Raw genomic sequence first — 23,566 nt, 5'->3', positions numbered from 1 at the left:
CCCTCCTTCTTGGCTCCTCTATCCCGCCCTCACCCCGCCCTTCTGTTTTTCTTATCCTATGCCCAGCCACGGGGGTTAAAGAAGCTAGGCTGGCGCCATCCTTGTTGAGGGCAGGGGCGGGGCCTAGGTAACCCGCGGCGCCATATAGACTAAGGGCAACACTCTCTGCGTGCAGCATTTCGGAGCCCACGGTGCGGTTAGGAAGAGCCCACGGTGCGGTTAAATGTATTCAGATAGAATTCCTTTTTCTAGTCTTTGACTTCTGTTGAGAAGGATGCCGGGAGAGAGAGAAAAATCCAAGTGGTCAAACTCGTTTAGTTAGGAAACACCAAGCACCATTTTACCACTTTTACTCCATGGAGCTTTGAAGTTGTTGGGCGCCATGTTAATTAGGGGCACTTAGCAGCCATTTCCCGCTTCTCATCTATCCGGTACATGTATTTGATTGGGTCACCGGGTTGGGAATGCTTCATGGGAGGAAAGGCATTTGGAGGTGGTTGGGGGTTTTTGTGCGTTGTCACTGGGTAAACGAAGGCGACTGCTGTGCAGGCGCGTTTGTTGCTGGCGTGTCCGGGCCTTGGGACCCAGGGCATCCTCTTTGTTCCCCGCGGGCGCGGGTGGCGAGGGAGGGAGGGGCTGCCGGCTTCCGTACCGAGGGGCGGGGCCAGCTCGGGCTCCACCCCCACCCCACCCCACCCCCGCCCCGCCGCCGCCTAGGGGCTGGGCCCCCTCTCTCCCGCCCCTTCCCACGCTTCGGCCCGTCGCCCCCGGCGCGCGCGCGTACACACGCGAGCCCAGGCAGCATGCAAATGAGGTACCCAGAGGCGGGGGGCCCGCGTTGGGGGGAAGGGGGAAGGGGATGGTCCCGGTGCGCGCGCCGAGCGCGCCCCCGGCACCTGTTCCCGGCTTCTTGGCTCTGTCCTGCGCACGACGACCTCGCGCCCCAAGGAGCGGTCCCGGCTCGTGCGCGCAGACCCCCTCCTGGCAGCCCCTGCCACCAATGTTCCCGCGCCGCTCATTGGCCACCGTACCCTAAGGGCCCGCCCCGCTTGCGGGCTGGGCCACTCGCGCTTGACAGGCACGCGTCGTACCGGACTGGGGGTGGGGAGGGTCGAAGAGCCACTCTCTCACTTCATTAGGTATGTTCCAGAAACTCAGCTTCATGTCCAGGCTACCTCACGGTGTGAACCGTATGATCCTGGAAACGTTGCTCCTGTGTGGACCTCATGCGGTGTGCATATTAAAAGGGGGTGCAAGTTTTAGGGGTGTAGCTCAGGCCTAGTATGTGTGAGGCCCTGAGTTGGATAGCCAGCACCACACACAAAGCTTTAAACCAACCAAACAACAAAATAATATAAAGAGGGGTGCAGGGTCCTCCGACAGCATCTGCTGCTTGCTGCACCTGTAGTGGCCTTTGACCCCAAGTACACTCAATTCCTACCATCCTGGAATCTTATGGGCACTGGGGAAAATCCTGGAGTTTTGGATGCTTTCTGTTTTCTAGGCTGTGCACTAAGGACATTTTTGAAACTTCCTTATTCCTGTCAAATCTCCCAACAACTTTGGTATATTGAATTTACAGAAAAGGAAACAGACTCAGAGCCACTTGTAGAATCACGTGCTAGTTATTGGCCAAACTGGATCCAAAAGAAACCCATTGAAAATGTTCCCTCAAGGTTGCTGTGAGGCTTAAGGACCGGTGCTGCTATGCTGGCTGTCTTGTGCATTATGTTCACAGCATGTCTGGGTTAGTGGTAAAACAAATCAAAACAAACAAAAACCAACAAACAACAAAAATCCTCCGAATTCCAACTTACAAAAGATAGAAATAAGCACAGAGAAGGAAGGATCTTGGCTAAGGCCGCACAAATGGAGGAACAGATTCAGCATTTGATTTCTGGGTGTTTGACTTCAAAGACCAGACTCTTAGCAACTTACATATATATCCTTCACAAATCAGTAGATTTTGGCTGGGACCTCTCTCTCCTCATGCCTCCCCATCTCTGTGGGGAGCAGGAGCCTTTTGAGACCTTTGTAGCCCAGAATTTAATGGGCTGTTTCAAGGCCCACATTCTTAGCTGTGTTTTTAAAAAAAATTTGTTTTGGCTTGTTTGAGTTTAAAGGCTTTTTGTACTTACTGTTCTGTTGCTGTGATGAAAAACTATGACCACAGCAATTTTTTATTTTATTTTATTTTTACTTTTATTTTTCGAGACAGGGTTTCTCTGTGTAGCCCTGGCTGTCCTGGAACTCACTCTGTAGACCAGGCTGGCTGAGAACTCAGAAATCTACCTCCCTCTGTCTCCCAAGTACTGGGATTAAAGGCATGTGCCACCACTGCCCGGCAGCAATTTATAAAGAAAGCATTTTAATTTGAGGCTTGTTTACATTTTTCAGAGGGCCAATTCATGATCATCGGTCTTGGTTGGGAGACTTGGTGCTGGGACAGTAGCTAAGAGCTCACATCTGATCCATAGGTTTGAGGAAGAGGGAGACTGCCTTGGTGTGGGGTTTTGAAAACTCAAAGCTCACACCTAGTGAAACACCTACTCCATCAAGGCCACACCTACCACATCAAGGCCACACCTCCTAATCCTTCCCAAACTGCTTCACTAATGAATCCTGACACTCAAAGGTAGAACCCTAATGGTGGACCATTCTTATTCAAACCACCAGGAAAGCCTAGATCGAAAGGAAGGGTTAGGAAGTCATGGGATACCTTTTGGAGAGGGCAGTCAGTATGTCTTATTAACTTATACGGAATTATCGTGTTATATGGGTCTCCAAAGTCTTTAGAAGGGATAGGTGAGCTACTGGGGTACACGGGGGCTTAGACCCTCACCGCACTGACACCGCGCCCTTCTTCTCTTAGCCAGCTCCAGTACCCAGACTCAAGCTCCCCACTGCTCAATGGACAACCCCAGCTCAGATCCGTTGCCTTCAACTTTGTCTGGGGAGGAAGAAAAACCTCTGGCCTTACTGCCTCCTGTTCCCCGGGGCCGCCGAGGCCGCCCTCCAGGGGGAGCCACCACCTCCAATCGGATTCTCAAGTCCTCCCTCCCTCGAAAGAGGGGCCGTCCCCCCAGATCAGTGCAGGAAACCCCGTTGACAGCACCAGTGGACAGCGGTGGCAGCAGCGATCTTCTGTTGATCGATGATCAGGGTGTACCTTATACAGTCCCCGAAGGGTCGGCAGCAGGTGGGCCCCAGGGCTCCGGCTCCAAGAGGGCCCCGCACTTCTGCCCCGTGTGCCTGAGAGCCTTCCCCTACCTCTCTGACCTGGAGCGCCACAGCATCTCGCATTCAGAATTAAAGCCACACGTGTGCAAAGATTGCGGCAAGACCTTCAAGCGGTCCAGCCATTTACGGCGTCATTGCAACATCCATGCCGGCCTTCGGCCCTTCCGTTGTGTGCTCTGCCCTCGACGCTTCCGAGAGGCAGGGGAACTCGCGCATCACCACCGCATCCACTCTGGTGAGCGACCGTACCAATGTCCCTCATGCAGGGTTCGCTTCACCGAGGCCAATACTCTCCGGCGCCATTACAAACGCAAACACCCAGAGCTTGTGGGGATGCCTGTGCGCCTGTGCCCCCCAAACCCAAGAACCCAACCACTGTGGGACGATGAGAGCGTCCCTGTTCAAGAAGGAGTACAGGAGGAGAGTCCTGAGGGAAAGGAGTCTGCTTGGCCCATATCCTCCACCACCTCTCCCCTGTCCGGGTTTACAGCAGGGGCTTCAGCTGGGGCTGAGTATGGGCAAGAAGGCCAAGACACCCTTGTTTCTGGTGGCATTCCCGCCGCCGTGGAAGGGGATCAAAAGCAGGGACCCAAACCTCTCAGTCCTGATGCCCTCTAGCGCCCTCCTGTGGACTGACAAGCTCTGGGAGGCATGGGCTGTGGAAATAAATCCCTGCCTACTGACTTCCAGCCTGTGTTCAGTCATGGCGCCTGTCCCCTTTAGTGTTCCTCCATTGCCTTGCCTGACAGTGGTGTGTGTGCGTGATTGGAGAGAACCCCGCCTCACATACCTCCTTAGCGTGGTGCCAAAGGACTGATGGCTTGGAATGAGCCTTTGCCCAATTCGACCTCCACCAGACAAGAACTGTAAAACATTTAACCTGCTATGCAAACGTGACTCAAAGCGCCGCCATCCTAGTTACATTCTTCCAAATTCTACACACACACTCTTTGCTACCATTTCTTTTCCAGAGGACTTCCTATTTGGAAGGAAAAACTAAGTTGAGGGCTTGATGGTAACATACCTTGAATACTCAAAGGCCCTGGGCTGAGTGGCCAGCCCGAGGGTGAGGGGAGGGTCTCGACAGCATTTAGAGAGAAGGGTGTGAGCTTGAGAAGGCAGGGCTGAGGTGAGGTTCAAAACTTGGGAGTGAAAACTTAGGTTGGAGCTGCCTAACCTAAGAGGAAGCTGAAAATTGGGCTGAGGATCAAAGAAGTTTGGGCTTGGCTGGCAGGACACAATTTAGAGGGAACGAATGGTATTTAACGGAAGGGTGGAGTTTAAAGGAAGTACTTCTAAAATGAAGCAGAGTCCAAGATTTTTTGTTAAAAGATCTTTTAATAGAGGCTTACAAAGAAAGTAAGGCACACTTGTGAGCGTTCCACATCTAAAACAGTTGAACTCTAAAAACAGTTACCTAGAAGTACGTTCCCAAGCAGAATATTAAGACTTCTCTGTTGGACATGACTGTCACTCAGGCCATGGAGAGGGAAGAAAACGGTGCCGAAGAGGGAGAGCTTGGCTGTATAGAATTAGGCTTAGCTGTCTGTAGTGTAATGGAGCTGAGCTGAGAAAGGTTTATAGAGCTATGAGTGGCTAAGTGGAAAGTGTGCCAAAGCTGTGGTTCTCATTTAAGAGTGGGTTTCGATTCGGATGGAGCCCTAAGACCCCCTCAAAGCTTTCTATTCAGAAAGTCTGGGTTAAGAATGAAAGTGCACCGTGCTAATTGATGCCAATGGTTGGTAACAACTAACTTGAAAGGAATGCTTTCAAGGTGCAAGGCAGAACTACATACAAGTTATTAAAGAGTCATCCCTATAATCCCAGAATTCCTGAAGGCTCTGATAGGAGTATTGCTGCAGATTTGAAGCCATTATGGCCTACACAGGAGTTCAAGGCCACCCCGACCCACAGTGTGAGGCTAAGTCTCAAAAGAAGACATCAAAAAGTTGAAAAAAAAAAATAGCCATGTCCGTTAAATGAATGCAGCAGCCGGTACAAAGCTTTTTGTGTAAGCGGCAGGATTTAGAAGAGGGCGTGGCTTGTAGGTGTGGCCCGGCTGAGAGGGTGGAGTTCCAAAAGCAGGGTTTTGGAGCGAAGGAAGAATAGAACAACTAATCGGATCTGCAGAAAAGGGAATCCGACCGGCCTATAACAGGACGTTCGGAGATGGGCGTGGTCCAGTCTAGGGGGCGGGGCTTAAGCGTGAGACCCGAGTCTAGGGTGCGTCCTAGCCGGAAGCCCGGAGCCAGTGGGTGCCCTGAGAAGCGGGCGCAATGGGCGCATGCGCACTAGGCTCTGTTCGCCCACCGGAAGCAGCCTTGGCCGTCCCCCTCCCGTGTCTAGTGCCGGCGTAATTTCCCTTCCCCGTTCCCCCGCCACCACCCTCCACGCCGGCGCTTCGGGGGGAACGGGCGAGACTTCCGCTTCCGGGCAGGAGGCGCGGGGCTGGTGGGGAGTTGGGGGGGGAAGGGGCGGCACTTCCGGTTGGGCCCTCGGGTCTCCCCGGAGCGGCGGCACCTCCTCCGCCTCCTCAGCCTCCTCCCGGCGGAGACCCCAGCGCCGGTGAGTGACTGGGTGTGCGGCCCCGGGACCCGGGTTCCTCGGGGGCGGGGGACCTCGCCCTGCCCTGCCGCAGTCCCCAGAACGCAACCCCCCTAGAATGTCAGTGCTTCACTGCCGGGCCCGAGGCAGGGGATCCCAACCACTAGTCCCCACAAGATCACTCCAGATAGCTTACCCGTGGATGCCCCCTGACACCGTGGGATGGCTACCAGCTCGTTTTCACTAGTAAAGTAATGAACCTCTCAAGTGCCAGGGCCCCCCACGATTCCTTTCCCTGCTACCTCATCAGCTTCCTCCACGAGATCCTCCCCATACCACCAGCTTTGCTCCTGAGCCCTCTGTTCCCATCTACTGTAGGATTGCTTCCAGGGGGTGTAGTGTTAGCACTTCCTGACAAGAGTTGCCCCCTAGTATGTCTGACCACACACAACCCACTCCCCAATGCCTTCTTTGTGGGTGCAAAAGTATTTTCTATTCTGGCCCATGCTAAAAGTGCGTCTTAGGAACCTCTTCCTTCAGCTACCCTAAAAAGACCTCTTCAAATTCACCCCCTCCCCCAGTAGAACAGCTCCCTCTACAGAGGTTTTTTTGTTTGTTTTTCGAGTCAGGATTTCTCTGTGTAGCCCTGGCTGTCCTGGAACTCACTCTGTAGACCAGGCTGGCCTCGAACTCAGAAATCCACCTGCCTTAGCCTCCCAAGTGCTGGGATTAAAGGTGTGCGCCACCTCGCTCCCTCCAGAGTTCTTCACTACCAGGTCCTTTACCTGTTAAGGAGGAAACCTTTGCCTGGTTAGCATCAGGTCCTTGTGAAACACTCTAGGACCACTCCCTCCTTCCCCTCATCCTGGCTCTGCAATCCCAGGACATTCAAGTTAGCAGAGAATGTTCCTTCATGGGGCACCAGCAGCTCTTGACGCCATCTTTGGCCAAGTCTCTTGACATTGTCCCAAACTTCCTAGGAAAGACCCTGGCTCTGCCTACGTCTCTCCCCATAGGTTTTATTCTTCGTTGAATGAACACCACCATTCTCTGCCCTGCCCAGGCCATGCAGTTTCAAAGGAGAGAGATGCACCGAGGCCTCATTTGACAGGGGTTTGCAGCCTAGTTGAGAGGCAGATCAGAAACAGTGCTGCTCTGTGAGTTTTCTGAGCGTCTGGTGAGCTAAGATGTGAGTGCTGAAACACAAGATTTAATCTTGCCATTCAAAGATCTGGGGAACAGCTAGTGCAGAGGTCCAGAGGTGACAGTGACGTGTGGGACAGTAGCAGAGAGTTTGGAGCAGAACTGGAGAAGGTTTGATCCAAAGGCGCCTGGAATAAGTGGCTGGCTTTCTGTTAGCTCTACCAAGCTCATAAGACCCTTCCTGCATCCACTTGTCCCTTGTTCACTCAGACACTTTCAACATCAGTTTAATAATAAGCATCTACTTCATACAGAGAATAAAATGGGCGAAAATTCAAATAGTGTGGCTATATTGAAGATGCAGGCCCTAGAAATCAAGCTGTGCGGGGGTGGGGGCATAGTTCAGTCAATAGAGTGTTGTCCTGAATTCAGATTCCTGGCACTTCCATTAAAAAAAGAAGAAAAGAGAAGCCGGGCATGGTGGCACAGGAGACAGGAGGATTCCTGGAGCTCAGTGGCTAGCTCCAGATTCAATGAAAGACTGTCTCAAAGAAAGAAGGAAAGGAGGAGAACGCAGTTGAGGCCACATGACGCTGGCCTCTGGCCGCCACACCCTCACATGCAGTCATACACAAAATCCAGACACACGAGGACAGAGTTAGAGGGGCTGGGCCATCGCCAATACCACATGCGACTGTCTCACACCATCTCATTCCTCAGGTAGACCACAGAGCAGAAAGTGGTCCTAGACTGCTGTGGCCCCCCATGGGGGCTGCTCCGCCAGCTCCCTCACCTCGCAGGTGGAGGGAAGAAGAGTATGAACTGTGGACTTTACTAGATTCGTGCCTTTTCGCACCGTTTTCCCAACCTCGTTTCTTCACTTCACTTATTCAGCAACCAGTGAGATGGCTGAGCAGGTAAAACACTCCCAAGCCTGAGGACCTGGGTTCAGTCTCCAAAGCCCATAGGTGGAAGGAGACAGCTAACTCCTGTAAGTTGTCCTCTCACCTCCTCTTATGTACACACACAATTTTAAAAAAAAATGTAATTTTTATTTTTGGGGGAAAAAAAGATAGTGACTAGCGAGCTAGGTCCTGTCCTGAGTCCTGAGGGAGGACAGTTCAGAGCAGAGAGTGGAACTCTTGCTCCTGGGGCTGTGGAGATGACTTAGGAGTTAAAAGCCTCTGCTATGAAAGTGTGGGGGTCAGAGTTCAGATTCCTAGAACCCATCTGAATGCCAGCCAGTTAGGAGGCCCACCCGTCTCTCCAGTCTCTGAGGGCAGAGATAGGATCCCCAGAACGATCTGGCTGATGAGGCCAGCTATACCTGTGAGCTCTGAGTCTGATTAGGAGACCCTGCTGCAGGAATACTGTGGAAGAGAGAGCGAGGATTATTCCTAGCGTCAACCTTGAGTCTGCATGTACATGCACCCGTGTGTATATATGTGAGAAATGAAAAAGGGGAAAAAATACCGTGGCACCAGAGACCAGTAAAACCATGGTTCGGAAGGCAGACTGTATGGTACATTCTGTGACGGCACGGGATCTAGAGAGAAGCTAGCTAGGAAGTGTAGGGATGAGTGACAGGTGGAAGCGGTTGCTCAGAGCCCCACTGAGAAGACTTAACAGACAGGGAGGTGACGGGAGGAGATTGTGGGGGTGTTAGTTTTGCCAGCAGAAGCTACAATTCTGCAACAGGCCATGGAACAGAAAAGGAGCCAGCACATTGGAGGGACAGCTGCAAGCTCTTGGGGGCCTGTGTAGGTCACTGGAAGGACTTGGAGTTACTGAGTGAGGTGCGGTCACTAGGCCTTCAGTCAGAGCCGTCAGGGCTTGGTGTGGCTTGGACAGCCCGATTGACAGTGTTGGGGACTTTGAATGGGACATACTATATAAAGCATACCATACTCTAGAATGCGATGAATGCCAGCGGCTGGCGCTGGACAGCGGCCAAAGAGCGATGTGACAAGGAGGCAGGGAGACGATGAGACGGGTCTTGTCTCCAGCGCACAGTGCTTTGAGGGCCCTGTTTCTTTGTGGGAAAGTGAACTACTGAAAGGCAACAGATCGCAGGAACAGTGTGGCGTCTGGCAGCCCGAGGTTGGCCTTAACCGCCAGTCAGCTCAGCGGCCTTTGTCTCCTGCAGTGGCTTTGTTGTTGTTGTTTACTTATTTTGAGGCAGTTTTCTCTGTGTAGCCCTGGCTCTCCTGGGACTTGCTTTATAGACCAGGCTGGCCTTGAACTCACAGAGATCTGCCTGCCTCTGCCTCCCAAGTGCAGGGATCAAAGGCAGGAACCGCCTCTGCTGGGCTGAAGTCAGTGTTTCTCAGTCAGCAATTTTACCCATACTTTCCTGTTGTTGGGAGGAGGATTTAGAACAGTCAAAAAAAAAATAGATATGACCTGTTAAAACTCTTTTTTCCCCCTGTGCATGGCATGCCCATGTGTGTGTACTAGTTTAGGGGCCGGAGGTTGACCATGAGTGTTTTCTGTGATCCCTGTCCACTCTCCTGAAGCAAGGGCTCTCGCTGAGTCTGAAGCACACAGGTGGGGCTAGTGTAGCGAGCCAGCTGGCCCTCTGCCTTCTTAAGTGCTGGACTGCACAGTTTCTGTGTTTATGTGCAACTTTCGTTTGGTGTTCATGGTAGGGGAATCTCTCCATTATAATTTCATAAACCCTTGACATGCCACCTCAGAAAATGAGCATTTGGAGCTGAAGAGAGATTGATCTGAAATAAAGATCAATTTCTGGCTCTTGCAGAGGACCCAGAATCCATCCACATGTTGGCTCACAACCACCTGTGAGCCACTCAGATTCCGGGGATCCCACACTCTCTTCTGGCTTCCACCCCGGCTTGTAGGCAGTGCACAGACAGGCATGCAGGAGCACACACACATAAAATAAATAGTTTTAAAAGGAGCCATGTAAGACTTGGGCACAGGGCTGTCTAGATGGCTCAGTAGGTAGACTGCTCTCTGGTGACAACACTGGTGACCCCAGTTCAATCCCCGGAACCCAATTGAAGGTAGGAGAGAGTGAACTCCAGAGTTGTCCTCTGACCTCGCATGCGCCCTCACTCACACATCACATCCGTAGTAAATATTTTATAAGACTTCAGTCAGGCTGGAGAGAAGGTTCAGTGGGTAAGAGCACCGGCTGCTCTTCCAGAGGTCCTGAGTTTAATTCCCAGCAACCACATGGTGGCTCACAACCATCTGTAATGGGATCTGACGCCCTCTTCTGGTGTGTCTGAAGACAGCTACAGTGTACTCACATGTATACATACATACATACATACATATATCTTTAAAAAAAAAAACAGTCCACTGAAAGGAGGAAATGTCTTATTACCCAGTGGGGATTATTCTGAACCTAATAAATTCTGTTCATTAGTGTGTTCCTTCCTTGTAACAACCCTACTCCTTGCAGAATACTGCTGACCATAGAATTCCTTTTCTGGGAGCCATATGAACCCCATTCTGTTAAATATCCACCTCTCTGGGGATGGTCTAGGCAGTTTAGTCTCATCTCTTTGATTTTGTGTGTGAGCATGGATGTGTGCTTGCTGGAATGTGCATTGGAAGTCAGAGGACAACTTTTGGTCGTCAGCTGTCACCTTCCCGCCTGCTGAGGCGCACACTGGGCTAACTGGTTCTAAGCACTCCTCCTGTCTCGGCCTGCCATCGTGCTGTGGAGGTGTTGGGATTACAGATGTGCACTGCCATATTCCTGCCCACTTTAACTGTGCGTCAGGGCATTGAACTCCACCTGCCAGGCCTACTGAGCAGGTGCTTAGCTGCTGAGCTGCCTTCCTAACTCCTCATTTATTACTCGGCAGATATTTATCAATATAGACATCTATGGCAATAAATTTCCCTTTGAGCACTGCTTTAGCTGTGTCTCTTCTGTGTTGGTATGCTGTTTTCATTTTCTTTCTTATTTACTTATTTATGAGACAGAGTCCTCTAGTCTTGAACTTGTCTGTGTAGCTGAGGCTAGTCTTGAACTCCTGGGCTTCCTACTGCTTCTCTCCTAAGTGCTGGGATTATAAGCCTATACCACCACACCCTGCTGTGTTTTCATTTTCATTCATGCAAAACATCTTCCAATTTCCCTCATGGTCTCTCTCTTCATGGATCTCCTGGAGGAGGGGGCAACAAACTAGATGTTGCTTAATCTCAACATGTCAAATATCTGTCAAGTACCCACGGCTTGTCCACATGTGTCCTGCGGTAGGAGCTGAGGCATAATGACACAGACAACAGGCTACTTCAGTCCTTGCTGCCTTAGTAAACACATGGCAAAAGTGTGTTGGTGGCACTACCTGTGGTAAAAATAACTGGATTATAGGCTACAGGTGACAGGAAGAGGACAGAAGGCCTGCATGGGACTGGGGAGGTATCATTGACTTCTGGGAATGATATCCCAGGGCAGACAAGGAATCCACAGAGTTGTTTGTTTTATGAGGTGGAGTCTCATGTATCCCAAGCTGGCCTCAGACTCACTATGTAGATGAGGCTAGCCTTGAATCATGCCTCATCTATAAATGGTGGGATTATAGCTGTGCATCACCATGTCTGGCAGAATCTGTTAAATAGTAACCATCACACCTCTCACTAGACCCCCTCATGTAAATAGCCAGAGAGTACCCCTCATGTTTCTATAATTCTATATTTCTATACCCCTCCAATTTCTATAACCTATACTTCCTCCGTTTGGGGGAAACTTCCTTATGGGCCGGGATTTTCTCCTGGCTCTCAAGTCAATTGTTGTACTACAGGCTTGCTTTGGGGACTTTAAGGCATTTATTAGGTCTCTGAACGTAAGTGCCCTCATCTGTGCGGTGGAGAGAATGTCTCTAAGAGTTGTGATGGGGACCTGCTGAGTTGAGAAGTGGAAACCTGTCTAATGAAAGGTTCTCATGGAAGCGAGCAGGCCCGGTAGCTTTGGCCCCGCCCTCTTCCATCTTTCCCTCCCGGCCTGAGTCCCTCACTCAGGTTCTGTATGCAATGTCCTGGTTGCTGCTCCTTTGGGTCTTCTGGAGATTAGATGAAATGGAGGGGCATGAGGGCATGGGATGGAGGACCTTGTCCCGGAACACGCAGCACTGGGTACTGAGAATACCTAATTCTCAGTAGAGGGAGGGCGGAGATGCCTTTCCCCTGTGGGTGCGTAGAGCCATCCAGACAGCCTGAATAAAAGGCCCTGGGCTTTGGGGGGGGGGGTGTGGGAGACACTCTCTCCTCCATGGCTTCTCAGCTTTTCAGTGTAGCATGCCAGGAAGATGAAGGCTGTACACAGCCAGGAGCAGGGCCAAGGGCTGATGGGCAGAAGACTGGACTCTTTCTCACATTGACTCTTCGAAAACTCAGTGGGACTCCTGGATCTGAGAACACAGAAATGAACTCCAGGAGTTAGCTTCCAGTGCAGAAGGAAGGACAGACAGACAGCAGGTATGGACAACACACCGTAAAGATGGTGTAAGAAAGTGCCTGCCTGCTAGGAGGTGTTCGGGGAAGGACAGGATTTCAGGTCAGCCCAGGTATGTGATGTCATCATTAACAGCACACACAGCACGGGGTGGGGTGGAATACACACTGTGGTGAATGCTGAGACCCCTCAGATGCAGAGATCGGATCAGAACCCAGGTCTGCCTGGGCCTAGCCGTTTGTGCGTGGCTTTGAGCTGTCTTCCAGGAATGCAGGCACTTTAGCTGTATCCAGCTTGTAGATTTCCCTTCCTGCTTTCCATTCGAGGAATAGTCCCTCTCCCCACAGTATTGGCTTTCCTATTTCTGATACTGGAATGGATTCTAACAATTAATAGAAGGCATTACCATATATTAGTATGGTGTTTACAGGGTGCCAGGAGGAGCCTTCCACCTTGCTAACATTGAAGTGCTGAATCTTCACAACAGTCCTGTGCTGGATAGATCCTGCTTGTCCTACCCCCTTGTGCCCCCTACCACCACCACAAGGCTACCTCACACTTCCAGCCGTCTCAGCCTCCTGAGTGCTTGAATTGCTCTCAGTTACAGTAGTTGTGCGACACAGAGATTCAGTCATTTACCCATAGTCACACAGCTAGAAAGCGACTACATGCATGCATGCACACACACAATGGTTGGTGGTGGCGCACGCCTTGAATCCCAGTATTCAGGAGGCAGAAGCAGGTGGATCTCTGTGAGTTCAAGGCCAGCCTGGTCTACAGAGTGAATTCTAGGACAGCCAGGGCTACACAGAGAACCCTGTCTAAAAGCAAAAAGAATAAAGGGGTCGGGGTGGAGGCTTAGTTTGAGGCTAGCGTTTGGGTTCCTGATGCTACTGTCTAAAGCACTCAGATGGGAGCCATTCTTATCCTTGTTTTACAGTGGCAAGTCCAGAGGACAGACCAGAGGAAGGTATGGGGAGTTGAGTGGAGGGAACCAACTTAGAGGAGAGAGTTTGAGCAATCCCCCCACCCCCAGGCCCTCGGGGAATTAGTCTTGGAAAGCAGGTTCATGAAGACAGTCTGAGGATGAATAGGGAGGTGTGAGAAGATCCAGAAAAGGCGAGGTAAGGTTGGGGGAGACTAGCCATGAGGCTGCCTCATTCCAGGTCAGAGGAGCGCAGCTGTGGGTGGATGATGTGAGCTGAGAGGATGCTGTGGTGCAGGAGCGTCAGGAGCGGAGCGTGGGTCTGGTTCCCTTGCGTGCTGCTCACCGGCTCTCTGCTCAGTCCCCGTACTCTTCTTCGCAGGGTCTCCCTTCTTTCCACCGGCCAGAGATGGAGGCAAACCAGGCAGGCAGCGGTGCCGGGGGTGGCGGGAGCAGCGGCATCGGGGGCGAGGACGGGGTCCACTTCCAGAGTTACCCATTTGACTTCCTGGAATTCCTCAACCACCAGCGCTTTGAGCCCATGGAGCTATACGGGGAACACGCCAAGGCAGTGGCAGCCCTGCCCTGTACCCCGGGGCCCCCGCCCCAGCCCCCACCCCAGCCTCCTCCGCCCCAATATGACTACCCACCCCAGTCCAGTTTCAAACCCAAGGCGGAGGCTCCTTCCTCATCCTCATCATCATCTTCATCCTCATCTTCCTCATCTTCGTCTTCCTCATCCTCTTCCCAAGCCAAGAAGATGGATCCGCCTTTGCCACCCACCTTCGGGGCGCCACCCCCTCCGCTCTTTGATGCTGCCTTTCCTGCTCCTCAGTGGGGAATAGTCGACCTCTCTGGACACCAGCACCTGTTCGGGAACCTGAAACGAGGTGGCCCCACACCTGGGCCTGGAGTAGCGTCAGGACTGGGCACTCCCACCGGGACCCCAGGGCCACTTCCCACACCCTCGCAGACCCCGCCTGGGCCCACAGTAGGGGCAGCCTGCGACCCAACCAAGGACGACAAGGGCTATTTCCGAAGGCTGAAGTACCTGATGGAGCGGCGCTTCCCGTGCGGTGTTTGCCAGAAGTCCTTCAAACAGTCCTCACATCTGGTCCAGCACATGTTAGTACACTCCGGGGAACGGCCGTATGAATGCGGCATCTGTGGCCGTACCTACAACCATGTCTCCAGTCTCATCCGCCACCGACGCTGCCACAAGGATGTGCCACCAACACCAACCGGGGGTACGCCCCAGTCTGGGCCCGCACTTCCTTCACTGGGCCTCCCGGCTCCCACAGCCAGTGCCACAGCCAGCTCCGACCCCGCCGCGGTGTCCTCTGGTCCCTCAGCCACCCCTGCAACGCCTGCCACGTCCACTGATGGGAACCCCGCCCCTGCTGCCCCACCGGGGGCGGCCGTGCCTCCCTCGGCCACTGCTGGCGGGGAGGGCCCATTTGCCTGCTCCCTCTGCTGGAAGGTCTTCAAGAAGCCCAGCCATCTCCACCAGCACCAGATCATCCACACCGGTGAGAAACCCTTCTCCTGCTCCGTGTGCAGCAAAAGCTTCAACCGGCGGGAGAGCCTCAAGCGGCATGTGAAAACGCACTCGGCCGACCTGATCCGCCTGCCCTGTGGCATCTGTGGCAAAGTCTTTCGCGATGCCTCCTACCTCCTCAAGCACCAGGCAGCCCACGCAGCGGCCGGGACCCCGCGGCCGGTGTACCCCTGCGACCTGTGCGGGAAAACGTACTCCGCGCCGCAGAGCCTGCTGCGACACAAGGCTGCCCACGCGCCGCCTGTGGCCACCGAGCCGACCAAGGACGGAGCGGCCTCGGTCCCACAGCCACCTCCTCCCTTCCCCCCAGGCCCATACCTCCTGCCCGCGGACCCGTCCACTACGGACGAGAAAGCCACGGCGGCCGCAGCGGCTGTGGTGTACGGTGCGGTGCCTGTCCCGCTTCTCAGCGCGCATCCGCTGCTGCTCGGCGGGGCGGGGAATGGCGGTGCGGGCGGCCCCGGCGCGGGCGGCCCCAGCAAGACGTTCTGCTGCGGCATCTGCGGGCGCGCGTTTGGGCGCCGCGAGACCCTGAAGCGCCACGAGCGCATCCACACCGGCGAGAAGCCCCACCAGTGCCCGGTGTGCGGGAAGCGTTTCCGGGAGTCCTTCCATCTGAGCAAGCACCACGTGGTGCACACCCGAGAGCGGCCCTACAAGTGCGAGCTGTGCGGCAAGGTCTTCGGCTACCCGCAGAGCCTCACGCGCCACCGCCAGGTGCATCGGCTCCAATTGCCCTGCGCCCTGGCCGGAGCCACGGGCCTCGCCACCGGCCAGGGGACCACTGGGGCCTGTGGAGCTGCAGGCACTTCAGGTGGGCCGGCCGACCTGAGCTACGCCTGCTCAGACTGCGGGGAGCACTTCCCGGATCTCTTCCACGTCATGAGTCACAAGGAAGCTCACATGTCAGAGAAACCGTATGGCTGTGACGCCTGCGGCAAGACGTTCGGTTTCATCGAGAACCTCATGTGGCACAAGCTGGTTCACCAGGCTGCCCCGGAGCGCCTTCTCGCGCCAACATCCAGTGGTCCCCAGTCCTCTGATGGCGGCAGCAGCAGCGGCGGCGGCACCGATGCATCCAGCGTGCTGGACAACGGGCTAGCCGGAGAGGTGGGGACGGCTGTGGCAGCGCTGGCTGGGGTGTCTGGGGGCAGCGAGGATGCGGGTGGGGCGACGGTGGCCGGATCGGGTGGCGGGACCAGTTCAGGCGCTGAGCGCTTCAGCTGTGCCACCTGCGGCCAAAGCTTCAAGCACTTCCTGGGCCTGGTGACTCATAAGTATGTGCACCTGGTCCGCCGGACCCTGGGTTGCGGCCTCTGCGGCCAGAGCTTTGCAGGCGCGTACGATCTGCTCCTGCACCGCCGAAGCCACCGGCAGAAACGGGGTTTCCGCTGCCCAGTGTGTGGGAAGCGCTTCTGGGAGGCGGCCCTACTGATGCGCCACCAGCGCTGTCACACGGAGCAGCGGCCCTACCGGTGCGGCGTGTGCGGTAGAGGCTTCCTGCGCTCCTGGTACCTGAGGCAGCACCGCGTGGTGCACACTGGCGAGCGCGCCTTCAAGTGCGGTGTGTGCGCCAAGCACTTCGCGCAGTCTTCTAGCCTAGCGGAGCACCGGCGGCTGCACGCTGTGGCTCGGCCTCAGCGCTGCGGAGCCTGCGGGAAGACCTTCCGCTACCGCTCCAACCTGCTGGAGCATCAGCGGCTGCACCTGGGCGAGCGCGCCTACCGCTGTGAGCACTGCGGCAAGGGCTTCTTCTACCTGAGCTCCGTGTTGCGCCATCAGCGTGCCCACGAGCCCCCGCGGCCCGAGCTACGCTGTCCAGCCTGTCTCAAGGCCTTCAAGGATCCTGGCTACTTCCGGAAGCACCTGGCTGCCCATCAAGGCGGCAGGCCCTTCCGCTGCTCCTCCTGCGGTGAGGGCTTTGCCAACACCTATGGTCTGAAGAAACACCGCCTGATGCACAAGGCTGAGGGTCTTGGGATGCCCGGAACAGGGGGTAGCGCCTTGACCGGAAAGGATCCCTAACCAGGGGGTTTCAGTGTGCCACTCCAATCAGATATTCCCTTCTGGACTCTACCCTTCTGGGGCTGCTGGTCAGACTCTCCCCACCCCTCCTTACTGTCTCCCATGCTAAAGAATCCCAGGTGGGCTAGCTTCCTTCCAGTCCCATGCCCTACAAACTGAAGATTAACTTGCTCCAATCCCAGGCCATTCTGGCCCTTCCTTCTTCATCTGTCAGACACTGGGCTTGATCCTCTGTCCAGTAGATCCTCTTTTGTAAACCTCATCTGCCACCCAGCAGCATTCTGGCTACAGTGAACTCATGGTGGGGACGGGCATGAACTACTCACCCTCCCACATCCTCTGGGATCTGGCTGGACAGTGGACTATGAAGAGTTGGGAGGGCACAGGTGGGGGTCTGGGTGCTCTTGGATTGGGGGTGGGGTGGGGAGGGGACAGACGCGGCTTGTACAGAGCACAGAGAACAATAAATGGTATCAACAGGGCCGCCGGGGTCTGTCCTTGCTGTTCCTGGTGGGTCGCACTGACTGGCCGGACACATGGCCTCACACCACTTTCTTTTCACCTAGGTTGAGTGAGGATTTGCCATGTCCGGGCATTAGCCTGTGAATTGGGCAAGTGGAGAGGAGTGAAACAGGGAAGTCGCACTCTCAGGAACTGATTTGAGATCCCGAGACTCCCCTCCATGATGCTCTCAGCCACCATGACCGGAAGCCTCCTGCCTGCCAAGCCCTGACCTGGGCACTAGGGAAACTGATGCATTGATTGGACATTGACACTCCAGTAGGCTGGGAGAGCATGCCTGAGGAACTTAGCAGTCTGCAGACTACTGGAGATGCTCGTGTAGTCTAGGCTAGCTACGGACTTGCTTTGTAGGTAAAGATAGGCTTGATTTGCCCCACCCCACCCCGCCCGCCCCCCCTTTGAGACATGGTCTCTTTATGTAACCCTTGGCTCTCCTGGAACTCTGTAGACCAGGCTGGCCTTGAATTTACAGAAACCCATCTGCCTCCCTGGTGCTGAGATTAAAGGTGTGCACCACCATGGCTGACTAATATTGAACTTTTTTTTTTTTAAACCTAGATTTAAAAAAAAAAAATTAAAGAACATAGGTATTTGGGTATTTTGCCTGCATGTATATTTGTGCACCACTTGGTGCCTGGTGCCCATGAAAGCCAGAAGAGGGCATTGCGTCCTGTGCATCGAGAGCCACAGGTGGGTGTGCGCTACCGTGTGGGTGTGGGGAATCAAGCCCCAATCCTCTGCAAGACCAGTTAGTGCTCTTAACTGCTAAGCTATTACTTCAGCCCCAGATTTCATTTTCATTCTCAGTTTGACACATATCTGTGTATGTATGTATGTATGTATGTATGTATGTATGTATGTGTACACACACTCAGACACACTTGGGTTGTGTCCGCAGACTCCACTATGCTTTTATCCCTCTCCCTATCGTGCTGAACCCTTTTTTGCCAACAAGCCAGCCTTACTTTTGTCTTTTCTTGGTGACCCATTGTGTTTCGTGAAGGTTGCATGTATAAACATGGGTTGGAAGGCTTATTTACATGAGCAGGGGCAGCTAACCAGTAGCTACTACCACTGAGGACTAAGGTCCCCCTCTCCAGGCAACCATTAAGTGTCTATAGCTCCTCAGAGACAGGTGGGGCATTATGAGCCTCTTCCCTGAGGTAAAAGACTTGTGATCCTCCTGTTTCCATGTACAGTGGGAAAATGGGCATGCGCCATTATGCCTGACTTCTGTGGTGCTGGAGATTGAACCCAGAATACTATGTGTTCTAGAAAGGCACTCTGGCAGCTGACCTGCATCCCCAAACTTCTTCAGCTCCCAGTACCCCCCCCCCCCGCCCCCGCTTCTCATTGATTTGAACACTGAGTCAGAGTGTCGGTTGCTATATTTCACCTCTCCTTGACTCTGACCACTCATCTGCACTGTCGCTGTGTGGGCAGTCCCCTCTGAAGGCAGTGAGGAGTTTCTGTTTAGTGGCAAGGGTCCGTGTGAGAAAGTAGACACTGTTGTCTTGGGAGGCAGGCTCCTTATGCATCATCTGAGGATCATCTCTTGGGGATGATGGGCGAACAAGGACTGAAGTAGAACACACCTTCTCCATGAGAAAGTTAGGGACCTTCTGAGTAAGTACACCAACCTCCAACATCACTTCAGTGCACAAAACTTCTTACAACACAACCAAATAGCCACCTCTGAACAGCCCAAGCCTGGTCTCTTGCCGTTCCAGATAATGGATATTGATAATCCCAGCGAACTGGAATACAAGACTGACTGACAGAGAAGACTTTCAGAAAGTCTTTTAATAGGATTAGACTGGAAGTCCCCACCCCATGCTCCAACTCCCAAGTCCATTTAGCCCCTCACTGCTGTGTCATTTCTTCTTTTCCCCCCTGTACTGGCCCACCAAGGTGGTCACCAGCCAACCCTGCCTCAGAATTGCCCAGGACTAAGCAGGAAGCTGTCCACCTCAGAGTGGAGTACAGAGAGATCTGAAACTTCTTTTGTAGACATCGGAGACTACAGGTTCTGAGCCTGAGGCTTAAAGGGATACCAAGTGATTGCCTGCGGGTGGTGTGTGCTCTCAGCTGCTTCCAGAAGAGCGGGTTCAAGAGACTCCACTGTGGGGTGCAGGGAGAGGTGAGCAGAGTTCAGAGTGGGTCTCTAGGAGCAGGTTCACATCCCAGAGATACGGGGTAGGTACTCTCCGGCTTTGAGGGGAAGGTATCCCAGCATCCCTTTAGAGATGGTCTGGTGGGCATCCCAGGACCAGTGCAATCCAGTTGAGGTAGGCGAAAGATTTCATCAGACCAGAGGTGTTGGTACATAAAGTCTTGCTTTCCAGCCTGCTCTGGTCTGGACCTCACGATCCTCCTGCCTCAGCCTCTAGTGTACCAGGATTATAGGCCTTTGCCATGCCCAGCTGTCTATGTATTCACAGACATATCTGGGCACCCACAGACCCACAAGTACCTCTTTCCTGAGTCTCAAGTGTAGCATGGGTTTCTGGAGACCAGAACCAGGTTCCGTTTTTCAGCTAACTCCGACTGCTCATGATCCCTCCGTGGTCTCTGCCTCCATTTGCCCACCCACCTCCCTACACTATGCTTCCTTCATCCAGCCTATCAGTCAGCCTCCACATTCACCTTCACAAGCTCTCTACAGCCTTCTTCTGTAGTGTTCTCTGTCCCACATGTACTCCCCGAGTCTTGGGACCCCGAAGATGATCTCAGTTGGCCTCTAGACTCTCCCACTCCGGGCCCTGGCCCGTGGAAGTGGGTGCGTTGGTGCTTGCGGAAGTTGGAAGAGTTATTGAAAGTGCGGTCGCAGAGCATGCAACGAAAGGGGCGCTCGCCTGTGTGGATGCGGGCGTGACCGCTCAGCACGGAGGACTGCGTGAAACCTTTGCCACAGATGCCACAGTGGTAGGGCCGCTCCCCTGTGTGCACCCGCTCGTGGTCTCGCATGTCTGAGGAGCGTCGGAAGGGCTTGGCACAGAACCTGCAGGCGAAAGGCTTGCCTACCACAGCACCGGCAGCTGCTGCAGCCATCACCACCTCTGACCTCTCCTGGGCCACCCTTGAGTTCGGCTGTCCCGTTGTTGCTGTGGGTAGAATCCTTCCAGAGGTGCCTGTCTCCACCCCATGTCGGTGCTGGTGCCGGAGCAGAGGTGCCAAGGCTTTAAAAGCCCGTGGGCAGAGGGGACAGCGGTAAGGCCGTTCTCCTGTATGCAAGCTGTAGTGGGCACGCAGGCTAGCAGGACCTGGACAGCTGTGGCCACACACGTGACAACGGCTAGGGTCCCCGCCCTGTCCAAACCCCTCCACGCTCGCCAGGTGGCCATGCTCATGAAACAGCAGCTCTGAGACTAGACGGAAGGCAGCAGGACACAGGGCACAATGAAAAGATCCTGGCTCTGGGGGTTCAGGGAGTGATAAGGTGTCTGTGACTTTTACCACCTGGATCTCGATGAGGTCACCTGGGGGTGTGGCAGGGCGGCCACCATCAGGCACCAGGACCTGGAGAGCAGAAGATAAAACAGGAGGCTGTGGGCCCTGCGTGGAGAGCTTTCTCCATTCAGTATGCTTCCGCTTATCCAAACCCTTGCCTGGGCTGTGAAGATGGCTCAGTGGGTAAAGACACAAATCTAACGAACGACCTGAGCATGGTCCCTGGGATCCACAGGGTGGAAAGACAGAACTGACTTTCCGGAGATGCCCTCTGACCTCCAAATTCCTGTGCTATGGCACACACACACACCATTTCTTCACATAATAAATGAAAAATAAAAATTTAAATAAGATATTTGCTCTGAAGTCCACCGTATCCTTTTTTTTTTTTTTTTTTTTTTTTTTTTTTTTTTTTTTGAATGATTTGTTATTTACTTACTTAGAGACAAAGTTTCACTATGTAGCCTGACTGGTTTGGTACTTGCTGTGTAGACTAGTTTGGCCTAGAACTAACAAAGGTCTGCCTGCCTCTGCCTCCCAAGGGCTGGGATTAAAGGCGCGTGCCTGCCATCAAACCCAAGTATTTCTTTTTATGTTATGTGGGAGAGCCTGCATGTATGTTCATCGTGGGTGTCACTGTCCACGGAGGCCAGGACTGAGGCTCAGATCCTCTAGAAATTGAGTCTCCATGTGAATGCTCTAAAAGTGCAGCCAGTGCTCTTAAATGCTGAGCCATCTCCCCAGCCTCATCCCTTGGTTTCTTAACCCGTTATCCATGATACAAAATTTTTGCCGGGCAGTGGTGGCGCGCGCCTTTAATCCCAGGACTTGGGAGGCAGAGGCAGGTGGATTTCTGAGTTCGAGGCCAGCCTGGTCTACAGAGTGAGTTCTAGGACAGCCAGGGCTACACAGAGAAACTCTGTCTGGAAAAACAAAAAACAAAAAAACAAAAAACAAAAAAAAGAAAGAAAGAAACAAAATTCTTGCTGGATCTGTTCTGGCATTTCCCCTTCTTGCCCCAAATATACCACAGTTGCCTCTCCTCTGTACTTGTTAAAAGCCTCATAATTTCTTCCCCTTAGAATGAAAAACACCACTCACAGGGAATCCCAGTTCCTGCTTCCGCCCCTCATTATCTACCTCTCCTAGAACACCCTAATTGGACCTTGGAAAATGTAAATGAGGTCATGACATTTCGCCACTCCAAGCCCCCCAACTGCATTAAATCCTTGTGTCCTTCCTATAATATCCAACAGGATCTGGATCCTATCTCACTGACTACAGTGTAACGCTAAGCCGGTACCCAGCTGACTTCTGCCATTTAAATTTAGCTCCCTCCACCCCCACTCTGAGTGTACTTTTTATTTCTTTTATAGGACATATTACAATAGATTTATCTCTTTATCGTCACTTTTTCTCCTCCTAAGACTGCAAGCTGCAAGAAGACGCAATCGTTGTCCGTTTTGGTTCCCTTAAGTGTCTGTTGAATGAACCAATATTCTAGGTTACTTTCCAGTTACTAGTTAGAAGTTCTAAAGTCATCCGAAGCATCCATTTCTCCTCCTTTGAGGTCATCTTGTCAACCATCCACTAGCTCCAGGATTTCCCTGACGCCCCGCCCCTCATAAGACTCCCACTTCTTTATGCAAATTAACTCCCTCGTCCTCTCCCAGGACCCAGCCAAGCCCCAGACACAACCTGTCTACAGGACCCGCCTCAACCAGGCCTCGCTCCTCATTCCCCATAGGCTCCTCCCTAAACCCCGCCCCAGAGTGTTACCATACCCCCGCCCAATTGTCCTAGGCCCCGCCTTGACCCCGCCCCTTGCCCGGCTATCTTCTTTGCTGTTAACCCCCGGCCCAGACCCCTTCGTCGCCCGCACCAGGTTCGGCGGCTCCGGGGATGGCGACTCCCGGGTCGGTGAGCTCGGAATCGGGGAGTCCGGGCGCTCGGCGGCCATCTTGTACCTAAGCCCGGTCCCTGAGGGCAAAGATTGCTCCGCGAGGGGCGGGGCCGGGCTGGCGGCGCTGCGCAAGCGTGCGGCAGGTCGACCAGGGGCGGGGTCATCACGGGTAAGTGGGCGGGGCCATGGTGGGGCGGGGAAAGGCGGAATGCAGCAGAAAGTCTTCAATACCTGTCAGTCCTCCACGTAGACAGACTGAACTTGCAGCGGGAGGTCGGCCACACACTAGCGACGGATTCCGAGGCCTCCCCACTTTTTATTATTTAGGCACGTTTTCTCCAGTCTGGCCTAGAACTGTCTTTGTAGACCAAGATGGCCTCGAACTCACAGAAATCTGCTTGCCTCTGAACCACTATGATCGGCCTTCCAAATCCCCTTTTAAAACTAATTCCAGCCGAGCCTGAAGTTTGCTCATGTGAACTTCAAGGCATGGAGGATTCTAATGTTTCTGAGGTTACTTTCAGTTCATAGCAGCGGCTCAGTTCATGAATGGAAGTTTTTTCTAAAGTCAGGGTTCTTTTGAGAGTTTAACTCACTCCAGGGCCTGCCTTTGTGACTGGGTAAGTCAGGACACTTTTGTAGCCAACTCCTCCTCCTCTCCTCTTTCTACTCCTTGTTTCCTACCTTCTGACAAGGCCCCATACAGTGAGAGCTGGCCTCAAACTTATGCAGTCTGTGCTGTTTTGCTTTATAAAGATCCTCCTCCTCCTCCCCTCCCTTCCTCCTCCTCCCCTCCTCCTCCCGCTCCCTCCTCCTCCCCCTCCC

At 53.6% G+C, this 23,566-nt stretch overlaps 3 protein-coding genes across 8 annotated transcripts; 2 read left to right on the top strand and 1 right to left on the bottom strand.

Moving 5' to 3' along the window:
- The first annotated feature begins 703 nt into the window (after nt 1–703).
- On the top strand, nt 704–3,924 carry Znf524 (zinc finger protein 524). Of its 2 annotated transcripts, none has more exons than XM_052169767.1 (2): nt 704–814; nt 2,873–3,924. In XM_052169767.1, exon 2 carries the CDS (start codon nt 2,911–2,913, stop codon nt 3,856–3,858), a length of 948 nt encoding a protein of 315 aa, XP_052025727.1. In that variant the 5' UTR covers nt 704–814; nt 2,873–2,910; the 3' UTR covers nt 3,859–3,924. The 2 variants fall into 2 exon arrangements, with proteins under 2 accessions (XP_052025727.1, XP_052025730.1); XM_052169770.1 differs by lacking the exon at nt 704–814 and adding an exon at nt 917–1,139.
- Nucleotides 3,925–5,697: 1,773 nt separating this feature from the next.
- On the top strand, nt 5,698–17,909 carry Znf865 (zinc finger protein 865). 5 transcript variants are annotated; one of them, XM_052169744.1, is made up of 4 exons: nt 5,698–5,805; nt 7,822–7,844; nt 13,666–15,951; nt 17,433–17,909. In XM_052169744.1, exons 2-4 carry the CDS (start codon nt 7,833–7,835, stop codon nt 17,439–17,441), a joined length of 2,307 nt encoding a protein of 768 aa, XP_052025704.1. In that variant the 5' UTR covers nt 5,698–5,805; nt 7,822–7,832; the 3' UTR covers nt 17,442–17,909. The 5 variants fall into 5 exon arrangements, with proteins under 5 accessions (XP_052025704.1, XP_052025671.1, XP_052025680.1 ...); XM_052169711.1 differs by having other exon boundaries at nt 13,666–17,252; XM_052169720.1 differs by lacking the exon at nt 7,822–7,844 and having other exon boundaries at nt 13,666–17,252.
- A 1,259-nt stretch (nt 17,910–19,168) lies between these two features.
- Znf784 (zinc finger protein 784) lies at nt 19,169–22,867 on the bottom strand. Its single transcript, XM_052169754.1, has 2 exons — nt 22,721–22,867; nt 19,169–20,907 (listed from the first exon to the last, which is right to left on the bottom strand). Exons 1-2 carry the CDS (start codon nt 22,796–22,798, stop codon nt 20,014–20,016), a joined length of 972 nt encoding a protein of 323 aa, XP_052025714.1. The 5' UTR covers nt 22,799–22,867; the 3' UTR covers nt 19,169–20,013.
- Nucleotides 22,868–23,566: the final 699 nt, after the last annotated feature.

This window comes from Apodemus sylvaticus, chromosome 1, assembly GCF_947179515.1.
Source record: "Apodemus sylvaticus chromosome 1, mApoSyl1.1, whole genome shotgun sequence".
NCBI lineage: Eukaryota > Metazoa > Chordata > Mammalia > Rodentia > Muridae > Apodemus > Apodemus sylvaticus.
The sequence above is the reverse complement of the archived record's forward strand: the minus strand, read 5'-3'. Positions and strand labels throughout refer to the sequence as shown.

What these genes read in the sequence shown, in the direction of transcription:
- Znf524 (XM_052169767.1), top strand. Translation starts at nt 2,911, where the DNA reads ATGGACAACCCCAGCTCAGATCCGTTGCCTTCAACTTTGTCTGGGGAG.
- Znf784 (XM_052169754.1), bottom strand. Translation starts at nt 22,798, where the DNA reads ATGGCCGCCGAGCGCCCGGACTCCCCGATTCCGAGCTCACCGACCCGG. An exon ending in CCCCGGAGCCGCCGAACCTG is followed by an intron (nt 20,908 to 22,720) that starts GTGCGGGCGACG and finishes TCTGCTCTCCAG; the next exon opens with GTCCTGGTGCCTGATGGTGG.